This window comes from Lycorma delicatula, chromosome 2 (assembly GCF_047948215.1).
Source record: "Lycorma delicatula isolate Av1 chromosome 2, ASM4794821v1, whole genome shotgun sequence".
NCBI lineage: Eukaryota > Metazoa > Arthropoda > Insecta > Hemiptera > Fulgoridae > Lycorma > Lycorma delicatula.
The window spans coordinates 160,023,082-160,047,398 of record NC_134456.1 but is presented as its reverse complement, the minus strand read 5'-3'; the positions used below and the strand labels follow the sequence as shown (position 1 = coordinate 160,047,398).

At 27.4% G+C, this 24,317-nt stretch overlaps 1 protein-coding gene across 1 annotated transcript in view; it reads right to left on the bottom strand.

Annotated features, from left to right (window-relative positions):
- Positions 1–22,148, bottom strand: part of LOC142319370 (carbohydrate sulfotransferase 11) — a 29,928-nt gene extending 7,780 nt beyond the window's left edge. The window contains exons 1-2 of the mRNA XM_075356583.1: positions 21,679–22,148; positions 15,014–15,240 (exon numbers count right to left, since the gene is read on the bottom strand). Coding sequence (XP_075212698.1) covers positions 15,014–15,240; positions 21,679–21,790 — 339 coding nt within the window. The 5' untranslated portion in view covers positions 21,791–22,148. The remainder of the gene's footprint in view (positions 1–15,013; positions 15,241–21,678) is intronic.
- Positions 22,149–24,317: the final 2,169 nt, after the last annotated feature.

Genomic DNA, 24,317 nt, shown 5'->3' with positions numbered 1-24,317 from the left:
TTTTTATGTAAAAAAATGTTACCCAAAATTCATGCAGTTAATCCTAAAAACAACGGTTTTCAAAACTTGTTAGTAAAACTACTTTTTTTATAAACAGTTATTATAGCAGAACATACCTAGCTAGAAAAACAAGCTAAATGATTATTAAAGATTAAAGCTAAAGTTGCTGCATCATTCATCGGTAATGAGATGCATGACTATGATAATCTAGAAAAAGAAATGAACAATGGGTAATAAAAGTAACATCTTTTCATTACCTTCAAAATTAAACTACGTGTATATTAATAAATAGTTTTATGTTTATCTACCTAACTCCCAATATATTGTAAAACAACTGTAATCATAATTACCATTTTGATTGTTATTATATATATATATATATATATATATATATAAATAAATATTTTTTTTTACTTTTTGAGACTGTATGAATATTTTAGGTAAGGCAAAAATAATAACAACTGTATCTTAGGCTATTCTTAAAAATAATTAATTTTTATTGGCAAATATTCTTCAATGAATGTACATACTATATATAAAGAAGTTTCCATTTTAAAAAACTATTTTTGGAAAAAGGGCAAATTATACATATATACATTTAAGGGCACAATACATGTATTTATGTAATTATAATACATTTATACATATATATAAATTTAATTTAAGGGTAAAATCTTAGTATTCATGGTGATGACAAATTTATATGTTCTCATTTTGATTAAGGTAAGATGGGAAGTTAATAAAACATAATCTAAGTATTCTTAAAACAGAATGTTTAAAACTAACTTTATAAAAGTTTATTTTCAAGAAAAAACTATTCTTTATAATGAGAATTGCTCCCACAACTGCCAAATTAAAAAAAAATCAATTTCAAATAAGTAAAATGTTTTGGGAGAGGAAATTATTTACAGGAGAATTAAAAAATGCATTAAGAAACACTAACTCTACTAATTAAGGAATGCATGTAATATGGTTAGTTATATTTTAGTCTGCTCATGACTAAAGAATCAATACAATGTGAGGAGAGGAACATATACAAAATTCTAATTGATAAACTGAAAATTTATTACAATGGATATATTTCCACAATACTTTTAATAAAATATAAGAACTGTCACCTTCATTATATAGAATATTGGAAATTCTTATAACTGATCTGTTACAAGAACTTTTTAAAATAAAGGTGGTCGAATGAATACTGAGCAGCATTATAATCAATATTGGACATACAACATTGTACAATATTAGACAATAATACAATAGTGGACAATAAATATTATGATAAAATAATATCCTACTGTACATTATATACATATGACATGTAAAATCGTATATAACATAATATGGTATTATAATATACACTTTAGTGTATTTCTGTACACTACACAGAAACCACAATTTACCCAAGATTGTTCTTAAAAATCATATATATTTTACAAATTTTTTTTTCTATGAAGTAGTTGTTTTAAAATACATTTTTTTATTGGATAGTAATAAAACCTAGAAATATTAATTAGGCAGATTTTATAAGAAAACTACCTATAATAATGAGTACCATTGATTCAACTTCTGGAAAATTTCAACACATCTTTGCGTTTCACATCCCCCCAAAACTCAAAACCACCATCAGTTCAAAAATTTATATATTCATTTATGTATATATTTCACTTTCTTGTGGACACAATAACTGCCATAATTTTGCTCCAATCACTTTCAACTTTCTTATTGAGTAAAATATCAAATTTATTTAAAGTTTCTACTATTGTTTGGATAAGGGCCTAAAACTTATCTAAGTAGAGTTTTTTGATATCACCAACCATTGACCCAGGGGGTGGGAAAAAAATGGGGTTTTGAAGACAAAAAAAAATCATAACTCCCTTAATAGGCACACTATCAATATGGTTTAAAGTGGTCATTGGTCCTCTAAAAATTACCTAAAACTTTTGTCTGAAACAATTTTTGATATGACCAAAATGTTGCAAAAATTGTAAGAAGACAAGCTTGTTGTTATGCTAAACATGTGAAACTTTTTTTCACATGCAACCATTGTTGTATTGAGTAAATTTGAACTTTAAAGTGGAAAACTTTTTTATCCCCTACTTAGTACTGGTGAAATCTACCTCCCGCCTTCCGGCGTGCCCAAGGGATTTTTTTATTTTACATACAGAAGGAAAGTACTTTTATTCACATATCAAGTTTCTTTGAGATCTTACACCATCCTCTAAAAAAGAATTCAGAGATTTGTAAAAATGTCACTTTTTAGGCATAATATAATTAATTATTTAACGTACTTAATTATTCTGTGTAATCAATTATTAATATTCTTAATGCTTAATTAATGAATTCAGAGGGGCACAGGTAAAAAAAAAAATTCTGCCCATAATAGTTTTTTATTCAAAGAATAGAAAATATTTGCCCATTATTTGCCCATTAGTATTAAGAAAAAACATTCTCAAGATGGAAATTTCACTAAATGCTAATACTGGCTAAGCCATTCAAAAAAATATATGTGTGTATTTATTATTAAATTAAGCACCATAGAATACAAAAACAGAAAATAAAGACTTTTTTACACATTGCCCACTAAATTAAGCTTAATCAATATTTTGTTTATGGCCCAAATTTCTAAAACTGAATGAATTGAATGAATAAAAAGTAAGCTAGTGAATAAAAAGAGATTATGACAAAAACTGAGAACATTCACGTAAAATTTTGAAAAAGATCATTCCTTTAGAACTGCATAAAATGTCAAACATAAATAATAATTTGATGTAAGTATATTTGCATGACTTCTAAAATGAGAGTAATTGTTTTCGTTTTTCAGCTGAATATAACTTTCTTTAGCTTTTTAATAAGATTAACATTATTATTACAAAAAATTTATTTTAATGGGCCTATATTTTTGTGAGCAAACTTCAAGAAGTACATTATTTATTTTACAATTATGTATTGTGTATCTATACATAATATGAATTTTTTACATGACCCCGTAGTCCTTTATTTTCTTAAAAAACTGTTTTTAACCACATGAGTATAGAGCAAATAGAAAACACTTGAATTCACGGCATATGTAGAAATTTACTGCATATGTAAAAATCCCCGTGGCCAGAAATTATGGTCGCCATGAAAAAATAAAAGAAAGATTAGGGCATAGTCTCCTGAATGTTGAGCATATAAGGGTAATAGTAAAGAGAAATTTTTGTTTAAAAATGGAACCAAGTAGTACAAGGACTACTTGATTTCTGACCCTGATGTGATCTACGTATGTGTTACTATGCACCACTCTGAATAAAATATATATTTTTTTTTAAATAAAATATACTTAAAAAAAAATAAAATAAATTAATTCCCAATTGTTTTTATTTTCTTAGATCTAAGTTTTCAGTCTAACTTTGAATTGTTATCCTTAATCTTTCTTTCTTAATACTGGGATATCAAGTAAATAACAGCAATCTTGCATCATTAAACTTTAATTTGTATACAATGGGTCTGAAGCTGAGCTAGTCTTATGTTATTTAAAGTTATGCAACAACCTGTTTTTTACAAACTTTTTGAAGACAAGTTTAATAATATGATTGATAGGATAATTTGAATGAAGAAAAATATAATTATAATTAATATAAATACATTACCTTAATAGTACTTTTAAATCCACTTACTAACAAAGCAACAAGAATAGACTTAGAAAAGATAAACACACCAAGACACCAGAGTTAGGACATCACAATACCTGTACCAGTACCAATAATACACTGTATATTTAAGTTATAACCATATCACTAACTTAAATTTACATATAACTATCTACCATTCATCATAACATAACATTCTTGTTATTAACTAAAACTAGACACTTACCATTAAATTTTGATTAGCTGAATGATAATTCAATAACTAAGAGTAATTTTTACTTGTAATTAAATCTAGCTTAAAAAAATTTGTGTACATTAAACAAACTACTTTTAAGTGGTTTTAATACATTTTTATCTGTCTACTTTGGTTATTAAGGTTCAGTTAATGGTATTGTCTTTAACAAAAATCTTATCTGAAATTTTAAACAATATGAAACTGTTCATTGTATTAACATACACTACTGATTTAATATATGAGTTTTTATTTAAAATCTTGCTTTGAAAAATTAAATGAAAATAAAGTTGCTCATTAAAAAAGAAAAAAGTATATAAATAACTAGCATCTCCGTCACAGCTTGCTTGTGCTACATGGTTATTTGTGTTTCCTGTCAGTCAGGGGATGTTTAGCTGATCAGGGGTAAAACACCCTTCCTGTCAGGACCCCGTATGTTCATTAAACTCATGCATTTGAGAATAAAAATTAAAACCTGTTCAATTTATAAAAACTATCATTGTATTGTAATTTCTTCAGAGCAACAGTTTGTCAATACAGATCCCACTAATTGGTTTTTAGATTTGCTGTCACGGGTTTGCTCGCAAAATACATAATCAGAATTATAAACGTAAATTGACAACACAATGTTACCAAATCTAATAAACAATGATTCAACTATTTATGTTTTTTACCCCTTAAAATATTAAAATTCAAAAAGCTGAAAATGGTTATTAGATATTTATCTGAATAGTAATTGCAAGCATAAATCAAGTGAATATCTTGTTTAGTGTAGTTAGAAACGGGGGAAAATTTGCTATCAATGTTAAATTATTTTACCTTTCTTCACCCCTTTCAAGGCTTAATTTTAAAAAAAATTTAGGAATCTACTTTTATATATTACATGAAAATTACACACACCAAAAATCAAGTTGATATTTTTATTTGTTACAGAGAAATTAAAAAAAACAAAAAAACAGTAAATTTCATTGTTACTCATTTTAACCCTTTGAACTCAAGAACCCAAGAAAGAATTTTTTATCCAAAAAATTCTTTCTTGGTGTGCACTTGCACCATAAGAACATTTACACAATTTCCATCAATTTATCTTCATTAATTTTGGCTGGGCTGTGATTATCAGTCAGTCAAGACAAGTTGTTTTATAAACAAAGTGAATCAAAAGTATGAAACCCCCTCAACAACTTTAAAACCGTTCCAGACGGAATACTGTAACTTTCAAGATAAGGTATTGTTCAACTACTTTACCTTTTGACAAGAAATAGAATTTCATCAACCCCTTCTTGGGAGGTGGCCCAAGGGTTATAACTTGAATATTTTAAATGGTAACACCCTTTGTGTGGTATATTATTTTAAAGGTCTCTTTCACATAAGAAAAATGGTATAAATAAAAAGTTGGTATGATATCTTTACCCAAAATGGCAGTGGGATAATGTTTGAATTTTGAAAAAAAATTACATTTTTAGTTTAAGGAACTGTTATCGTAAATAAATTTATAAAAACTTTATTAAACGGGGATAATATTGATTAAATTTATTTTAAAAAAAATTATTTATTAAGCATAACATTTGCTTATTTACTTACATTTGATTTTAATAAATGTTCAAAAAGTCCTCCTTCTGTTGTTTGACAGTGTACCAGTTGGTTGTAAAAGGATGATGATACTGCATTATTCAATAATTTCCTAGTAAAATTTTATGCTGATTTTCAATTTCTATTATGTAAATCATTGACATCGTGGGGCTTATTATGATAAACAATACTTTTTAAGTGGCCCCGTAGAAAGTAATCCAATGGTGACAAGTTTTGTGATCTCACTGGCTATTCTAATTGATCCCTTTGACCAATCTATCTTCCAGGAAAAAATGCATTTAAAATTTCATGTACTTGAAGACTGATTGTTGAAACCAAATGTTTTGGAAATTGGGGCCAACAATGTTTTGGATATTTGGAATGATACGGTTGAGAAGCAAAGCCTCATAGTTCACTGCATTTAAATTTCCATCAATAAAAATAGGCCCTATCAATCAACCACCAACAATAATACCTGACTGTACATTTACTTTGACTGGGTACTGTTATGTGCCTTACAATACCAGCATGGATTTATATCATTTCAGCATTGACAATTACAGCAATTTACACTGCCATTTAAAAAATGTGTGGACTCACCATAAAAAAAAATATTGTTTAATAAATTAGGATCTGTACAAATGTTGCTCATCATAATTTCACAGAACTCAAGTATTTGACTGTAGTCATCTTCATTAAATTCTTGCACCAGATGAATGTTGAAGGGTTTTAAATTTTCAATTTTAAATGTTACAATCACTTAACTTTGACTAATGTTATGTTTTCATGCAGCTATTTGAGTCAAGGAATGAAGGTTCTCAATAAATTCTTACATAGTTTCTAACAATTTGTTACTATCTGTTGCAGATTTAGGCTCCCTGGTTTTCCCCTATTGTTAATGCTCCCTGTTTATTCAAATCATTTGATGGTCTTTTACTTATACCATTTGAAATAGGGTTATGATTATTAAATGTTCCTTTGAACAACTCACAAACTTCATTATATGACCTATAACCATTATATGACCTGTTATATGACCTAACTCCATCACGAAAACCCGTCATTATTAAAAGTTTGACCTTCTCCTGTTCGCTAAGTGATATGTTGATAGCAGTGTTAGCGGGTAGAACAGAAAAAATTAATTTAGTAAAAAAACAATTATAAAAAGGGTAAAAAAGATGTAAATAACAAAAGTGGCTTACAAATGTGGTAAAGGTAAACAAAATTAATTAGCCAACTGATCACATCAAATCCTCATAAGAAACTAATAGTGTAGTAATGAAACGCTGTTAAAAATTTTTTTTTTTTAATTTTCAAAATTTAAATTTAACTTTTAAAATAGATTTTAATTTAATTAAATTAAGTTTAAATTTTATTCAGTTTAATATCTTTTTATTTAATTTTATTACTTGATCTTATTAAATATAGTAATTTTCAAAATCTACATTTTATCCCACTGCCATTTTGGGTACTTACATCATACCAACTTTTTATTTATACCATTTTAATTGTCTTAAAGTGATCTTTAAAATGATATTACCATTTAAAATATTCACACAAAGGGTGTTCCACTTAAAATATTTGAGTTACAACAACTGGGCCATCTCCCAAGGAGTTGAAATCTTATTTCTTCTCAAGGGGTAAAATAGTTGTCCAGTACCTTATCCTGAAAGTTAGAATATTCTATCTGGAATGGTTTTAAAGTTGCTGAGGAGTTTCCATACTTTTCACTCACTCTGTATATAGATAACCTACAGTAAAGTAAGTTGTTTTTTACAATTTAAAACAAACTGAATTCTAATGCTTTTTTGTGACAAATTAACTAGCTAACACCTCTAATAAGATTTCTATAATATTTTCACTAAATCACTTTATTACACGTACAGGAGATTAGATTCTCCCACAAAAGGCCAATTTCAAGAACGACATTAAAGCTCAGACACTTATCTACTCCTGTCTCCAGCTGAAAAGTCCTACAATTATCTAACTTCCACGCAGCTGAAGTACACTAGTAATAACATCAGTACTAATGTACTGCTGAAGTACACTAGTAATAAGAGCATTCAAATTTGATTAAAATTAAACAAAAGTTAAAATACCTTCCATTGTAAGTCCTACATCCCAACAGTGTTGGGATGTAGGACTTACAATGGAAAAAGGTGGGGAAAAATGTCACCCACCTTGTGACGTTACTGGTCGCCACACCACCCCTTCCGTTCCAAGCCCTAAGGGGCTTTACTGGAGGTCATCTTTAGACCCTCTAACTGATTACATCTCACAGTCATAAGCCAGGCCTCAGTCGGGTTGCCACCGATGTAAATGCCTCAGCATACATTTGCATCAGTAAATACATATCAAATTTCACCTTCATGTAGGCCTCAAATGGACATCTTCACATCCAACCTACATGATTCCCTCAAACTAACTAAACAAAACCACCTAATACACACAAACCCTGCACCTAGTACAGATTTGACATCGTTCATGACTGTGAATCCCTTAGAAAATGAACGAGTTTAAAGATAAATCAGGGCTACACTCTTACCAATCAAAATTGTGTTTTACGCAACATAGAAATTCAGACCTAAAACCAAATAAGTCAATCAGTTTAGGTCAAATAACAAGGGGAACGCAATCTCAATTCTGGTCCGCGCAGGGGCGGGGACAAACCCCCGTACCCCCACCCGGTCCCATTATGGTGTCTAGCATGGCATTGCCAAGTCACAATCAGGACCATACCACAGGGGCAGAGGGAAGCCACACCCCCGGTCGCACAGGTTAACATACCCCGGCGGCATGGTCACCAGCAGAAGTCCAAAAGCGAATCACTAACAAAACCATTATAAACATGGCATGATGCCAATGCGCCTACCTCCAACCAATCCAATGCCTAAGCCTACCACGATCGAGTACCTCAATTAAATTCCCTCCGCAGACCTACAAACCACAAGGACGCAAAGGAAACCAGCCACTATAGATCACTCCTTGTGGATCATACAGTTAATACAGATCCAGAAAGGAATGTATTCTCTCAAGTTCCCTAACAGCTCATGAACGTTCAACTTCGTATTGTGGACAGACGTAGAGGATGTGATCCACTGTATCATCTGTCCCACAATCCGGGCATTGACTTGAATCCACCAAACGAAACCTAGCCAAACTTGCCCCAAAGGCACCATACCCAGAGAGAAACTGTGTGATGTACCAATTGGGCGAGATTCATTCAATCGCACTTAAATCAGACACTATAGGAAATATACCATGTATGTATTAACCTGTGGGGAAATTGTCCCACCTGACTTGCCAAGACGCAAGGCCTCGGTCTTCAATTTCCTGCTTTCGTTCTAACGTCAACAGATTGTTTACCTTGGAAATATAGCGTTCCCTATGCTCAGTAGCCAAGATGTCTATTGGTTTGATTCCGGCTATAACATAGTCTGCCTCCTGCGAGACTGTTCTATAACTGCCTATAACAGCCAGCAAGAAGAGTCGCTGGGCCTGCAGCAAAATGTCCGTGCAATACCCAAAAGCCATGCAATGAGCCCAGACAGGCGCAGCATATAGCATAATAGCTTCGCTGACACCTTTGAAAAGGATACGCATGGTACAGAAATTCAACCCCCAATCAGGATGTATGACTATGGATTCCATAAAAGGCATCAGCAGCCTTTTTTGCTACATACTGTAGATTTTCCTTGAACCAAAAATTCTCATCAAGGATAAGACCCAGGTATTTTTAAGTCATAATGTACCGAATGGCGAGACCAGCCATCTGGACCTAGATTGATCAGGTAGCAGCCAACCAGCCCTTGAGCTGTTGGCTTCATTGTGGTTTTCTCTGGGCTGAAAATCATCTTATGTTGGAAACTTCACAGTCAGAGTGTCTCACAAGCACGAGCAGCTCTGTAAGTCCTACAGAAATAAACAATAACTAATGTAACTAAGATGATGCTAAGTAATTCCTTCAATTACAAATAGCAGTAGCAATAGTTTCTGTGTATAGCTGAGACATTTTTAAAAAAGAAAAAAAATAAGTGGTGGAAATTGTTGTCTTTGTAAGATAATTTTATGTTTTTATACTTGACTTACCAACAAAATTATTCTTCCTCTACTATCATGATTTTTTACATTTTAATTAATCCTTTTGACATTTAATATTTGTATCTTATCTTTTTACATAACTAAAATAATTTTATTTTCAGAACTGGAAAATGTATGAACATATAATCACTTACTTTTTTGTAGTACTATTAGTAAGGAGTAGATCATAGCTTTAGTTCCATGTACAGTTAGTCAAGTATGTCTAATTAAATTTTAAATCTATTGTGATAAACTCAAATAATATAATTTTATTTTATCTAAGAAGATTGTATTATAAAAGTTTAAAAAATAGATTAAAATTGTTAAACTTAGTGTAAACATATTTATTGTTCATGACAAAAATTATTAATTAATATAATTAAACACATTCATATAAATTACGTAACTGATGCAACATGTCAATAAACAAAAACATGCAAAATATTTTATGAAAATTTTGATTAATGAACAGACAGTTTGATGAAGGCTTACTTACTTATTAAAATAACATATAATTGAGCATTACATTTAATCAGAGTTGTATTAAGCTACATGCAGATACAACACAAGAAAACAGATTAATTAAAAAACTGAGATAAATTACTCCAATTTCAGTAATTGTTAAAGGAAAAGAAAAAAATGAAAAATTTGCCAAAATAATAAATCTATAAACAACAAAGCAAGTAAAATAATAAAGAAAAGTTAAAAAACTTAGAAAAAAAAATAAAACTTAGAAATTAGAGTTCTAATATGTTTTTGTAAATTTATTATTTTTACTGCTAGTGTGAAAATTTATTAAGGTGGTTAGGGGATGTTCTGTCATAGTGACAACCATTTGAGAAATTGAGTAGAGCACACACAGAGGAGAAATAGAAAAAGAGGTGCACGCTGACCAAATGGTTAGTAGATGTTCAGAACTAAAGGCCAAAATATAAAATAAGACCAGGATATAAAATATATGCACCTACGTTTTAGGAGAGCTAATAACTCCAAATAGATGTGGACAACAATAAACAAAAGAAATGAAAAATATTTATTAAAAAATCCTCTAGCAGAACATTATCTTCAAACAATGCAGATTATCATAGATGTTTCTTATTTATCAGTAGACATAAAAAGTTTTTAGTAATTTAGGAAAATTGTAAATTTAACACGATTTAGTATAACAAATAAATAAAAATTGTTCAAGAAGTCAAATTTCTGCAAAGCCATAGATACTACAATGATGTTCACGTCAGGTACTATAGTCTGACTAAAACAGCTGTGTCAAAAGAAAAAGTCTACAGCAGATGAAAAAAATGAATTAGTGTTAGTTAATATTTCCTTGTTTCTGTCATCAGAAATGAATTTGCATATGACAGTCTAGGAACAGTAGTAAAGAGGGTGATACATGTAGGTGATAAATAATGATAGAATTTCTCTGGATGAATTTATTAAGCTTAAGTTCCTCTGAAAAAAAATCTATACAAAGACCCAGGACAAGATGGAAAGATAAAAGTAAAAGAGCCCATAATAAATGAGAAATAGTACATAAGAAGAAATATTAAACATAGCAAAAAGTGAAAAAAAAAACCATTCCGACACCCATTCAGAGAATAAATGGAACAGACGAGGATGTATATTAAATATTCTACATTAACTCACCACATTGTATTTATATTTTTCAGAAGAGATAGGAGACCTGGATTTATCTGAAAGGAACTTTTTATTAAGCTTACTGTCCTGCCATTATAAAGAAAAGGAAATAAAGATTAGAAAAAGAGGTGAATGGTAAAAAAGGATAATTTACTCACAGGTAAAAAATTTATTGTAAAAAACAGTCAGCATTCTAGAATAATAAAAATATTTTTGAAATACAACAAATTTAATGTTACAAAACTACAATTTAAGTAGGTTTATTTAATTTTATGATGTTAAGAATGTTTCCAAAAGATGTCTCCAACATGTACTGTATAGACCAGAAAAACAGTATAACAAAAAAACAAAAATGATGTTTCACTGCAATTACAATTATTGTTTTAAACCTTTATACAAAAAACTCACATTCTTTGAGGCTTAATAGAAGTATTTTAGCCATATTTGTAGTCAGATACCCTTCTTAACAACAACTTAATGATTTAAATGAACAATTACCTAAATGGTTACCTATCGTTCCTAATTTTACTTAAATTTTGTATTTATACAGGAATCAGCATTCATATGCCTTATAGATCATTAATATAATTGTACATTATAGAAATATTGTAGTACAAATGTATATTGTTATTGTATAGCTTAGGAAATATATAACCTTTCCAACAAATGCAGAACAATTTACAAGATTATTACATAACCAACACATGCAAAAATAAACATTTACTAACAAAAAAAATTGTTTTAATACTTAAAGATTTTTAGGCTCCATTTATTCTATTTTTAAGCAATGCAGGATTACTGTCAAGTAATTTAAGTCATAACAAATTTACTAGCAGATTAAGAATAAACAGTCAGTTATGGAATTTACTATTTATTATTATTATTATTATTATTCATACACTGTTTTGTTATATATATATATATATATATACATATATATATATGTTTAAACATATAGATGTCTTTCATTACAGTGACTGAATATGAAAATAAACATTTAAATAAAAACATTCATAAAATAATTAAACATAAGTATAATGCTAATTGCTAATTACAATTAATTTTTTTTAGAAATGACATTTTAACAAGGTTATGAATAATTTTAAAACCATCTGATAGCAATAAGAATTTCAATTTACATACAGCTACCGATATGTAGCAGAGATCACAGTTATGTTAACGAGCTAAAAACATCTATAAAGTTGAGAAAAAAAACGAAAATGTTTTGAATTAAACAACATTACTTTATCAAATAGAGACAAAAATTAAAATAAATTTGTATTAAACCCAGAATTTAAAAAGAACTTTAATATTTAATATTAATTTAATGGATATTGATCTAATCTATGATAATGCATCTGGAAAATCCATTCTTTTTTAATTACATCAATTTAAATATTTCATACTAATTTCTTCACAAAGGAGGAAAAAGGGTCCATAGTGAAATTCTTGAGCCCAAATTAAGAGGTTTTGTATATTTTATGACATGAAAATTCAGATAAGTAAGTTCATTCGTAGAGAAGATTCTCAGATATTATAAAGCTCAAAAAAATAATATCAAGAATATTCTTTTATAGGTTTGTCATAAATTAACTTGTTAATTATCAATAAGAAAATAAATACTTCTAACAAAAAAAGTTGGAAAAAATTTAATTCAGAGAAAATTATTGTAAATCAATTCAATATTAAAAAACAAACACAAGTTAGAAAAATTCATCTTTAGTTAAAAATCAAAGTAATATTAATAAAGGAAAATCTGAAATCAGCAAACATACTTTAAAAAATAAAACCATTTTATGATAAAACAGCTAAATTTTAATTTTAATACTTTGACCTACCTGGTGTCACTATCTAAATGAATTTAAATTTTATTTGAACATAATCAATTGGCTGTCAATAAATAAGTATATACTCATAGATGTTTGGCTGTTTGAATGTTATTCCTTTGTTTATAACTTCAATTTCCGTGTGTATAAGAATTTAATTGTGTTTACTTATGTTCAAAATTAGTTTTTCATTTGTAATTAGAAGAATTATAACTAACTACATTGAATGTAGATGACTGCAGTTCTTAGAAGTTTGTGAAGAATTTCTAGGGAACAAAATATTTACTAAATCATGTACAGTAAGCATTACATTTTTGTGCATTGTGTCCATTTATGTGCAGAAAGTCCAGTATCTTTCAGTCACCCAGAAAATTATAATGCCCGACTATAGTTTAGTGAATGGAATAATAAACGTCTGCATGATTTCAAATCTGGTATTTATAGACGAAGCTCTTTAACTAGGTAATAGTATCAAAAGAAAAAAAAATGTTCATCAGTAGATTTGAATCCATGGTAGAATGAGAGACATTCTCATTCATTCAAATTTTCAGTAGATGTGTGGTGTGGTATGGTAGAAAAAGGGTTAATTATTTCTCTTATTCAAATATTACAAACACAACCTAAATATTTTATACAACTATATGCTTTATTCAATACTCCCTAATTTAAAAAAAAGATTAATTATTAAAATAAACAATAATAATAAATAAAGGAGAATTATATATATGAGTTTCCAAATAATCAGATCTTTCTTTTTACTGAAAATTTCTGTTTACTCAGAATATCATTCTTTAATAGCAAAATATTTAAATGGATTAGTTTAAATGTAAAGAAAAATTCATAATGTTTTCATGTGGAATAAAAAACTAATATTGCACAGTTTAATAAAAACCTGTGATTAAATTTTTAATATTATTATTATCAACTAGTTTTTTTTTTTTTTAATTAGATCAATCATTTTACTTTTTTTTAATTGCAATATTAAAATTTATACAAGAATCAAATAGCAACTATAAACAGAAACTGATGGAAGGCAAGTTGAAATAGAGAAAGGAATTAAACAAAGGTAGAGCAGTCTTCACTGTCATAACTTATATATGAAAAAAGCAGTAACGAATATAAAATAAAAATCTGATCCTAGATTAGGAGCCCAGGAGCAAAAAGTTTTTTTTAATCTCTAAGTACTATTGCTTCTGATTAAAACTGTAAATAAATTAGAAGTAATAAATGATATGTCTTAATGTTATGGGAGAAATTTATTTTGAAATTACTATTTTATTTTATTTTGAAATTTATTTTGGGTAAAATAGGAGTAATGAAATTTGACAAAAGAAGATTAACACAATAATAAATCAAAAGTTTCAGAATTTTATTATTCAGGTAGTAAAATTGCAAAGGATGACCAAATTAAGAAAAATATTTACAAGTAGACCAACACACGAGAAAAATATTTTGTGCAAAAAATAAAATCTGCTGGTATCAAAAGTAAGAATTTCAGGAAAAAAATTAAAAATATATAGTACTTAATATTGCCAAAACACTGACAATAGGAAACCAATAAAATATAGGGTTAAAATGTTGTTAAACAGGAGAATGTAAGAAACTAGTTGTGTACGTAGATTTAAAAATGAAAATGTTTTAAGAAAATAATTTTAAAGAGAAACCTACGATTCTGTAAGTTCCTAAGTTCCTTAAGTTAACCTAAGGTTCCTAAGATTGCTTAATGTGGTAATGGAATGAAAAGATTACAAAACGTAAAATGAACAACCATAAAGGAGGTGTGCTTTGGTTAAGAGATTAGTGTAGATTAGAAAAATGCATTATAGTACAAAATAATGATGGCACTTCTGATGTCAAACCGGTCAAATGACTGATGACAAGAATAAACAGTTATACATAAACTAACAACCTCTAGCTGAAACCGAATTCTAAATGTATACTGCATAGTCAAAAAGAACAAAACAAAATCCATAATGAAAACCAAAAGGAAAATTTCTTACAATTATCAAAGTAAATCAATAACAATAATAATTACCAACCTTAGGAACATAACAGTATAATAATTTGTGCTTCAAATCAACTAAAACATGTTCACGGAAATCAACATCAGTCACAAGAGTATCCAAAAATGTTTCAGATGAATTTCCTTTTGAATAAATCTGACACATTTTCTGGACATGTTCTTGTCTGTCTAAGTATATCATTTGATCTAACAAAATTTTTGAATTATGAAATCCATAAAAGTCAGTTGCAGTACCTTCATAGTCTGAAACAGATGAAAATAAATTACTACTGAGTGCTGGTACAGAAAGCTTTTCAACATGAATGATAATAAAATAAATAAATGTGAAATAAACAATAATTAGTGTAAATATTAATTGAATGAATTAATATTATCGATCAGTAATTGTAAGATATTATGATAAAAACCACAATTTTAAAAATTGTTACAACCATTAAATTACATTTTTTAGTTTGTTTCATTAATGTCAAAATTAATTTACTGTTAATTGCTTGAACAATTGACTGATCTGCATTCATGCAAATAGCTGTTTTTAGTTATATTTTTAAATCTGATATCAAATTAAATAAAATATATGACACATAAATTAACTTTATTTATTATTTTTCTGATAATCATGAACTGAATGATAATAAATAATATAAAAGGGTTAAAGGTGAAAATGTTATAATTTTCGTTGACTTTTTTACTTTATTTTCTTCTTAATTGACAGGAATAACATTCTTTATCATTTATCAGAGGGTTAGATAGTAATACTTCTTAACCCATAAAAAAGGGGTATCTGTAACAAGCCAATCAACTAGAAATATTTGTTAAATAATATTTTTCTAAATCAGCTGTATCAGGGTTGAAATTTTTTAAACTGTACCAGTGGGTTAACAGTTGCGAAACCCCCAGCTCTAAAAAAAATATAATTTCATAGATATTTTTTACATTTTTATTTTTTTCAACTTATCAAATTTAAAAACTAGTATAAATATTTTAAACTGTTAGCAGGCAAAAAATGGTTACCATTCATCAAATTAATCTGTTTATCAAGGTATTTTATCAAAGTGGTGGATGATCAATTTTTAAATGTTTTCAATTTGTTTTTCTTTGATAAAATATGTTGATGTCATTTGAACTTTAACTTACGTTAACTTCATTTTATACCTTCAAAAACATTCTGTGCTAATTTTATAACTGGTTAACCATGCCAATTATAGAATGTTTGTATTAATAATTTTTCTTTTAATAAAACAAAAAAAAATTAAAAGTACTACTACAGAAGAAAATAAATATGGTCATGAAGACAGTAACAGCATAAGCTTTAATTTCATCAATTAAATGTTATTCCCACATTCATGGCACAGTGATAGCATTTTTACCTGATTTTTGGCTTAGATCACAATTAATATGACATTTTTCACATCAAAATTCATCACCATCCAAAAAAACCTGCATTCCCAATGTCAGCTTATAGTTGCCAATGTGAATAAACAAAAAAATAAATTCCCTAAGCATTTATCATCATTGGTATTAATACAGTTGTATAAATTAAAGTTCTAGTTACCAAAAATTGTTGGTAAGTGGGACTATAATTTATACAAAAAATAAATGAATTACAGAAGGAAGGATTGATATTAAGCTTTATGTAAGTGATAGATAAGTTCAGGAGCTTTTTTCTAGTTTTTTTTAAATGCCTTCACTTTATAACATCATTGATGTGGGTTAAAAAACTAACATTGATAAACTGAGTTACCATTAACTATATGGGATGGATGATCCTACATGGAATGAGTTTTTCAGCTTTTTGTAATCGATTTTCAATATGATTATTGCTCTTTTTAATATCTTTTTACTGGCAGAAGAAAAAAATCTTTATATGCAAATAAATTCATTTTATATTTAATTTAAAATATATGATGATGTTTAAAAATAGGTCAAAAATTATTATAGAAGAAAAGGTATGGTCATCAGGATAATAACAGTATTTTTTTTTTTTAATTTCATCAATAAATCATTTTTAAGATAGCTGTAAACATTTTTATTAATTCTAAACAAGCAATTATTATATATAATGTGTTTTATTTTAAACAGTGTTTTTGTTTGATAATTGTGCTCGATTGGTGGGCTTAAATCAAAATTATATTTATTACAATTTAAAATAATAATTGTACAGAATTAATAATAAGGAAGTTGAATTACAAGTCAATTATTATTTTGTTAAATTTTAATTACTTAAACAATTAATTTTATTTAATTAAAATAATTAATTTTAATCTAGAATGTTGTAGTTGACTGACTGATAATTATTAGTACTTTCATTGCTGGTTTGGTTTTAGTTAATGTAGATTTAATTACAATGTCAATATTTTTTAAATTCATGGTATTTTTAATGATCCTAGTTTTCATTTTTATAACTTTAATGATAAATTGTTTGAATCTCTATTTATTCATTATCAGTCTTTATTTATTGTATTTATCACTACTTTTTTATAAAAAAAAAATATAAATAAACAAATGTTAATTGCTACCTTAAATGAATTGACCTATGGGAACTCTTGATATATCTAAATTAAAACACATAATATAAAACAATTAGTTTCATTACTCTAAAGGACTATCATAGGCAACATAAATGAGCAAATATTGAATAATTACTTATTATTATTAATATAATAAATTCATTTTATTTAATTTTTTGATATTTCTTACAACAAATTAATGCCAAACTACAGTTACTCTAACTTTTGTTAATGATAAGACATACACTGGGATTCAAATCCAAAACCTTCTAGATGAAATTCAACACTACTGTTCAACCATAAAAGTTGGAGCAGTAATTTAATGAAGTAATTACAAGTTATATTATCCAGTAATGTAAATTTATTTTCATTTTTTTAAATAAAGTTAAAAAAATATAATTATAAGCAATATAAGTAATTAATTCTGAATGATATACTTCAAAGTATTTATATTAGTTACTTACAAAGTCAGGAAAATAAGTTAAATACTTACGTATTTGATAATACAGTATAAAAACTTGCTAAACTTTAACTTGGATAATATATTGACACACATATAATATATATTTACAACATTACATAATATATTGACAACTTATAATTAGAAAAATTAATAAGATAAAGTTTAATAATTTAATGATTTTCTAAGTAACTAAATTTAAATTAAAAATCCATATTATTTAAGTAACTTTGATTAACTTCTTTAATACTATTTATTTATTTTTTATGTTATCTAATCTCTTTAATGGTATTTTTTTTAGTAATTAATATATTTGAATAAAACAGTTATATTTCATTTCCTTTCAATCTATATGTTGATTGCTTTAATAATATTTTAGATAGTAACAATTGATTTTTCCAAATAAAAAAAGGTAAATGAGTTAAGAGCAAAAAAGAAATTAATAATTATCCAACAGATGTTGCTTTCAATTAGTTTTGTATAAATCTTTTAAGACCAAAGTAAAATTATGCATAATTGTTATAAGTGGCTTTGCAAATAAAACAACAAACAAAAAATACAACAACAATATTTGCATAAATTAAAAGGCTAGTTGTAAAGTAGGTCAAAAAGGTTAAGTATGCCAGCCATTGAATCGCAATTCTTATTCTGAAATCCCATACAGTAATATATGTTTAGAATGAGCACATTACTAAAAAAAATATTCATTATTTATCACCAAAAATTATACAGATCTGCATATCCTTTATCTTCATTCTCATTCTAGAAAATTTATTAATAAGTTCATTAAAACTTAGTTTGAAACATGATCTTGATTCTTCTAAGATTTGTTGCAGTTTAATTTATACAGTGATGGACAATGCAAACATGTGTATGTACATGCAGTGAATAAATAACATTAAAAAAATACCACATTATAAATAATAAATAACTTACTTTCAAGTTTAAATAAAAATGATTGTTCCAGTAAGCATTCCAGAGTAAATTATGTACCTATTTTTAAGGGTCGTTATTTTTTTCTTATATTTGATGAAATCAACACAACTAACTTTAAAACAAGAATTACTAAAATAAATCTCAATTATTCACATTAAAAGATCACTGCCTTAATTTATAATAAATGTTCAATAAAATAATAAATTTAAATAATCTTAATAAATTTACGCAAACTAGTTGACCATTTTAGTATGGTAGCTTTAAAAAAATATTAATAATTCCAAGTCCAGTATAGGAAAGATTTGGCACTTATTTTACTTATAAATGAATTAATTAATTTAATCTTCAGTTTTAAAATATGTTTTAAGTGACTGTCTCAATAGAAAAAATTCACCTTTTAAAAAATTAATAGCAGACAGAATTAAACAAATTTTAATGTTTTAACACAATTTTTTTTTGTTCAGAACAATGACATATAATCTAACAATGTTCAATCTAAAGGCTAATTTTTACTGGATGGTAGAAGAAATAAAGTCTGGTATAATATCAGTTTTATTATTATTTTACCAGTTGTTATAGTATATAACAAAGGGAAGGTATTCTTATCAACAAAAGGTTACTTCTGGATTTTTGTAATAATAAAGAATTTTGAGGTCTCACAAATCCAGAAATAAATTAAAAAATATAAGTAAATTCTTAATAGTAATGTAACTGTATACAAGTGTATTATACATCAGGAATAATGTTCTATCCTTAATTAGATGTTTGGAGTTAATACAACCCCTGATAAGTTTTCTCTAAATAAGCAGTTACTAGGATTGAAAAATTGTCAAACCTAAAATTATAAATTCTCACCATTATAATTATGACTTCTAAACCAGCGATTCCCAAACTGTGCACCACAGCCTCTTTATAGGGGTACCAAGAAATATTGTAAAAACTTCATAATTAATTTAACCAAGACATTTGTAATTACTAATTACAAATGAAGATACATGAGTTTTATTTATTATTATCTCTTACTTACGAGTAGTCATACTTTTACTTAAGGTAGGGCGCCATGGAAAAATTTTAATTGAAAAAGGGCACTGCAACTTGGAAAGGGTTGGGAACCATTGATCTAGACTATAAATTTTATTATTGTTTAAACCTGTAGAATTGAAATGATTTTAGTCTAATCTGATAACTTAGATTTTAAATGATGCCATAATCAGGATGCAAATAGAAATAAATTTTATAAGTACAAGAATAAATAAAAATAATACACATTTTTGAGTTAATTTTTTTTCAGTTCTAAATTATAAGATTTATAACTTTTATGTTACAGCTGACTGAACAATTTTCACAAAAGGTTTGCAGATATTGAAGGTATAGTATGCATGTCAGAAGAATTGGGCAAGAAAATATTGCTTATAAATATTTTTAAGCTTAAACAAATAAAATAGGAAATAGCAATGTGTTAACACTGAAATATTCCCCACTTTTAAAATATTTTATAAACCAATACCCTATGATTAAATAATTTATTTTTACATACTTTTCAAAATTTAAAAATTTTTCAACCTGTTGATGTAATTTGTTCACTCTATATGAAATATATTAGAGAGGAACAATTTCCAAATATTACCAAGAGTTAATCAGCTCAATCTTAAAAATTGGAAATAAACAATAGCTCAACCTGATACTGCTTTAACTTTTCTATTGGAAACCTTTTTCTCTAAATGAGGAATATTCAGGGTGGAAACCAGTTTTAAACTTTTTCACAATGTTAGATTCTATTTTTGTTTAAGCAGGCAAAATTCAAAATGTGGACATTTAAGTTATCACACTACAATGAAATACTTGTTCTTTTAAGGTTGTAAAAGTAACAATAATCTTTCACTTTATCACTGATGGAAGCGTTAAATTTAAGTTCCTTACAACTGCTGCAAAATTTCAGCAATGACATTTACAGACTTTTATTATGATTTAACTTACTTTTGAGTAGCAGCCAAACTACAGCAAACATAATTAATGAGTACAACCAGTAATATAGTTATATTTTGTTTAGGTCGGGTTAGTTCATAATTAAATCAAACAAATGGCTTCCTATTTGATAAATAAAAACAATAGTAATTCTACACCATATAAGGAAAAATAATGGCAGAGATATAAATTAAAGTCTGTGTAATGTATGCATAAACTATAATTATAATATCCAAGCTGATCAAAAACATTTTAAAAAAAGTGACTTAATTATATATAAATTAGCAGAACATGAAGTTATGTAATGTGCCACCATCATTATTAATTACTACACCATATTATTGTCACTATAAATTAGTTACATAGCAATAAAATTAAAGGAAGTACTATTAGTATGGTATGCAATAATTCTTAACTTTCATTTATGTACAATAACAAATCCACAACCCACAAGTAAGAAATTTATTTTTTTTTAATTACTTTCAGAAGATCTTCAGATCCTGAAATATTCTGTTGTAAAACAATTAAAAAAATTATACATAAACCAATATTAATCACTTTTAAATAAAAGGAAACATAGTAGCATTTTACATCATATTAGTACTCATTAATTTATAAGAGTTAAAGGAAATTTCTGTAATTAATATAAAATGAAAAAATAATAAATTTCTACATACTAAAAGTTAGGGCTTAAAAATATTTCATGATATAATAAATTAATAATAATAAAATTAATATACTATGAAAGTTTCTTAACGAATTTTAATATTTCCACTAATAAAGAAAATAAAGCAGTAAAACGATATTACTTACCTACGTTTAAATTGGAACAGTAGTAGAAGTTGATGTACATCAACATACTTAATCCGCAAACACTTATAAAAAATAAAACATGTTTCATAGGTTTTTTATTAAGATTAGCCATCTTTTTCGTGTATTTAGCTTATACACTGTAAACATTATTGCAATGTTAACAGGAACTCTACAAAAATATAATTAAAATGTAGGATATACTGCTGCTGAATAATAGAATGATATTCAAACAGGCAGATGATTAACTAAAGCATCACTGTACATCAATTCAAAGCGGCTTCGTAACCTCAAAACTTTTGAAATTGGATCACGGAACTACACCAGCGCTGACAAGTGAGACGCTGTCGTAAATAAACACTACGGTGATGATGACTGGACGAAAGATGAGCAGTGAATGAATAGCAATAACGTTTAGGCAGTACGCAGGGATAATGTTTCCGTGTTGTAGTAGATAGACTGGCTGTTGCTGTTTTCGTTTGTATGTTAATATTTTTTGCGGCAACACCATAATGCTATTTTAATTATATGTCATTTGACTCATAAAACCGTGTTGTTTTGTAATCTACGGTAAGAAAAACATATGTTGTACTGGTAAATTATGCAGTGGCAGCTCGTAGCTAAAAAGGGGTGCTGCACCAGAAAATCTTTTTCTAGACCTTTTCAAGGCCATGGTTAAAGTTTTCTGTAAAATAAAGAACCGAAAAAATGAATCAAATAGAATAGCTGGAAGTAGGATAATAAATAATGCTACACTTATCACATTCAAGAATATGGTACACGGTTCTTACTTTATTTATTTATTCGATTTAACCGATTAAATAATGAAATGTCAATACAGATAATATTGTTTAGTATTATTAGATAGTAGACTAATAAAATGTCGGCTTAAAAACACTATTGTCCAATGTTGCTTAATTTAAATTTCTATGTACACAGAAACAAATGCATTAGTTTTTACCAATTACCTTCTCTATCGCACTTCCAGCGTGTTTTTGGACAGATTTGGCAATCAAAGAGCCCTTACTTTTCGCCATCTTCTGATCACTACTGAAAAAACAACTAAACCACTTTCTTACTCCTTCCACCGACTAAACTAGAAAAGGCAACGAACAAGGAACGTTCCAAACACACGCGTAATAAAAAAAAATATCTTCCACTAGTACGCCAGAGTCGGCACTACGGGAGCGACAGTGCTTTCCTCCCTCGCAGCTTTCTATGTACGCATGCGCACAACAGCCAAACATCACGCCGCTGGAACTGTGAAGCGAAGAGTTCCATACAAAGAATTTTGTATCTTTTCCATTGTGCCTATACGCGAGCCGCCACTGATATACTAATTTTATAAAACTTGTCTCATTAACTTGTATGTTTTTATGCCTAGTTTAAAAACATTTCTCTCCAACAGAAATAACTTGTTAGTAAGTTTATGTATGTTCTGATATATGCTTGATCAATTATGTAAATAAATGACAAACACTTATTCTTTTTTGTGAAGAGTAGTGACACCAGCTTTCCAAAAAAAAAGTCACTTGTCATGAATAAAACATCATTTATTTTGCCTTGATTAAAAGTACATTTGATTGATAAGATCTAAATAAAATTATATTCCTCTAAAGCTAATATCACAAAAATTACCATAGGGAGTTTTGGCATTTGGTCTAGTTTGAAAATGTATAAATTACATTCTATTGATTAATTTTACTTTTAACGTTTCTCATTGAAAAGAACGATTATTCACATTTTAAATTCTTAAGAATTAAGAAATATATATAAAAAATGGAAAATTAAAACAAAAGATGGAATCTTAATATAAATAAAGTCATTGTATGTATATTTATGGGGATGTATATACAATGTCTGTCTGTCCTTCCATATGTCTGTCTGTTTGTTCCACATCTCCTAAACTGCAGGAACCAATTTGGGACAATAATTACTTACTAACTGATCAAAAATACTGTGGTTATTAGATAATCCCCTTCAGCAACTGCTACAGGAGGGATGAGGGAACATTGGGAATATTCTAGAATATTTTCAAACACTATACTTTTTGGAGATTTGTAGAACTTTCTAAAGGTTTCTAGAACATTTTGTAGCAATCTACATTATTCTCGATTATTTTTTAACATTATTGCATTTTCTAACAGATACAATTAATTTTATTTTTAAATTAAAAATTAAGTTAAATTGTACATATCTGTATAGTTAATAATTTATTTTTATATAGTATATTTGTACAGCTGCATTAGTTATTGTACTGTATATTGGTTACAAAGTTTAAAATACATCTTTCTTCAAACTCACTTTTCGTTCAAATTATGCTACTTTAGAATAATAAACAGGCTAGATTTAAAGCTTAAATTCAACAAGAAGGAATGCAAAGGAAATTTATGTTTGTTTGGAATGTTAGCAACAATTTTTGTAAAAAGAAATGGATGGCTCTATGAAGAATGGCTTTGAGCAATGCTGAACACATTTACTAGTTTAAAACAGAATGTATGACAAACAAAAGATAAAAAATTAACAGCACACTGAATTTGTAGCTTTTATTAAAACTTTCAAAATCAGTTTTTTAATAATAAAATATTATTCCACTTTGCTAAAAATGCTGAAAAGCTAAATTTTTTTCAGTTTCTTTATAT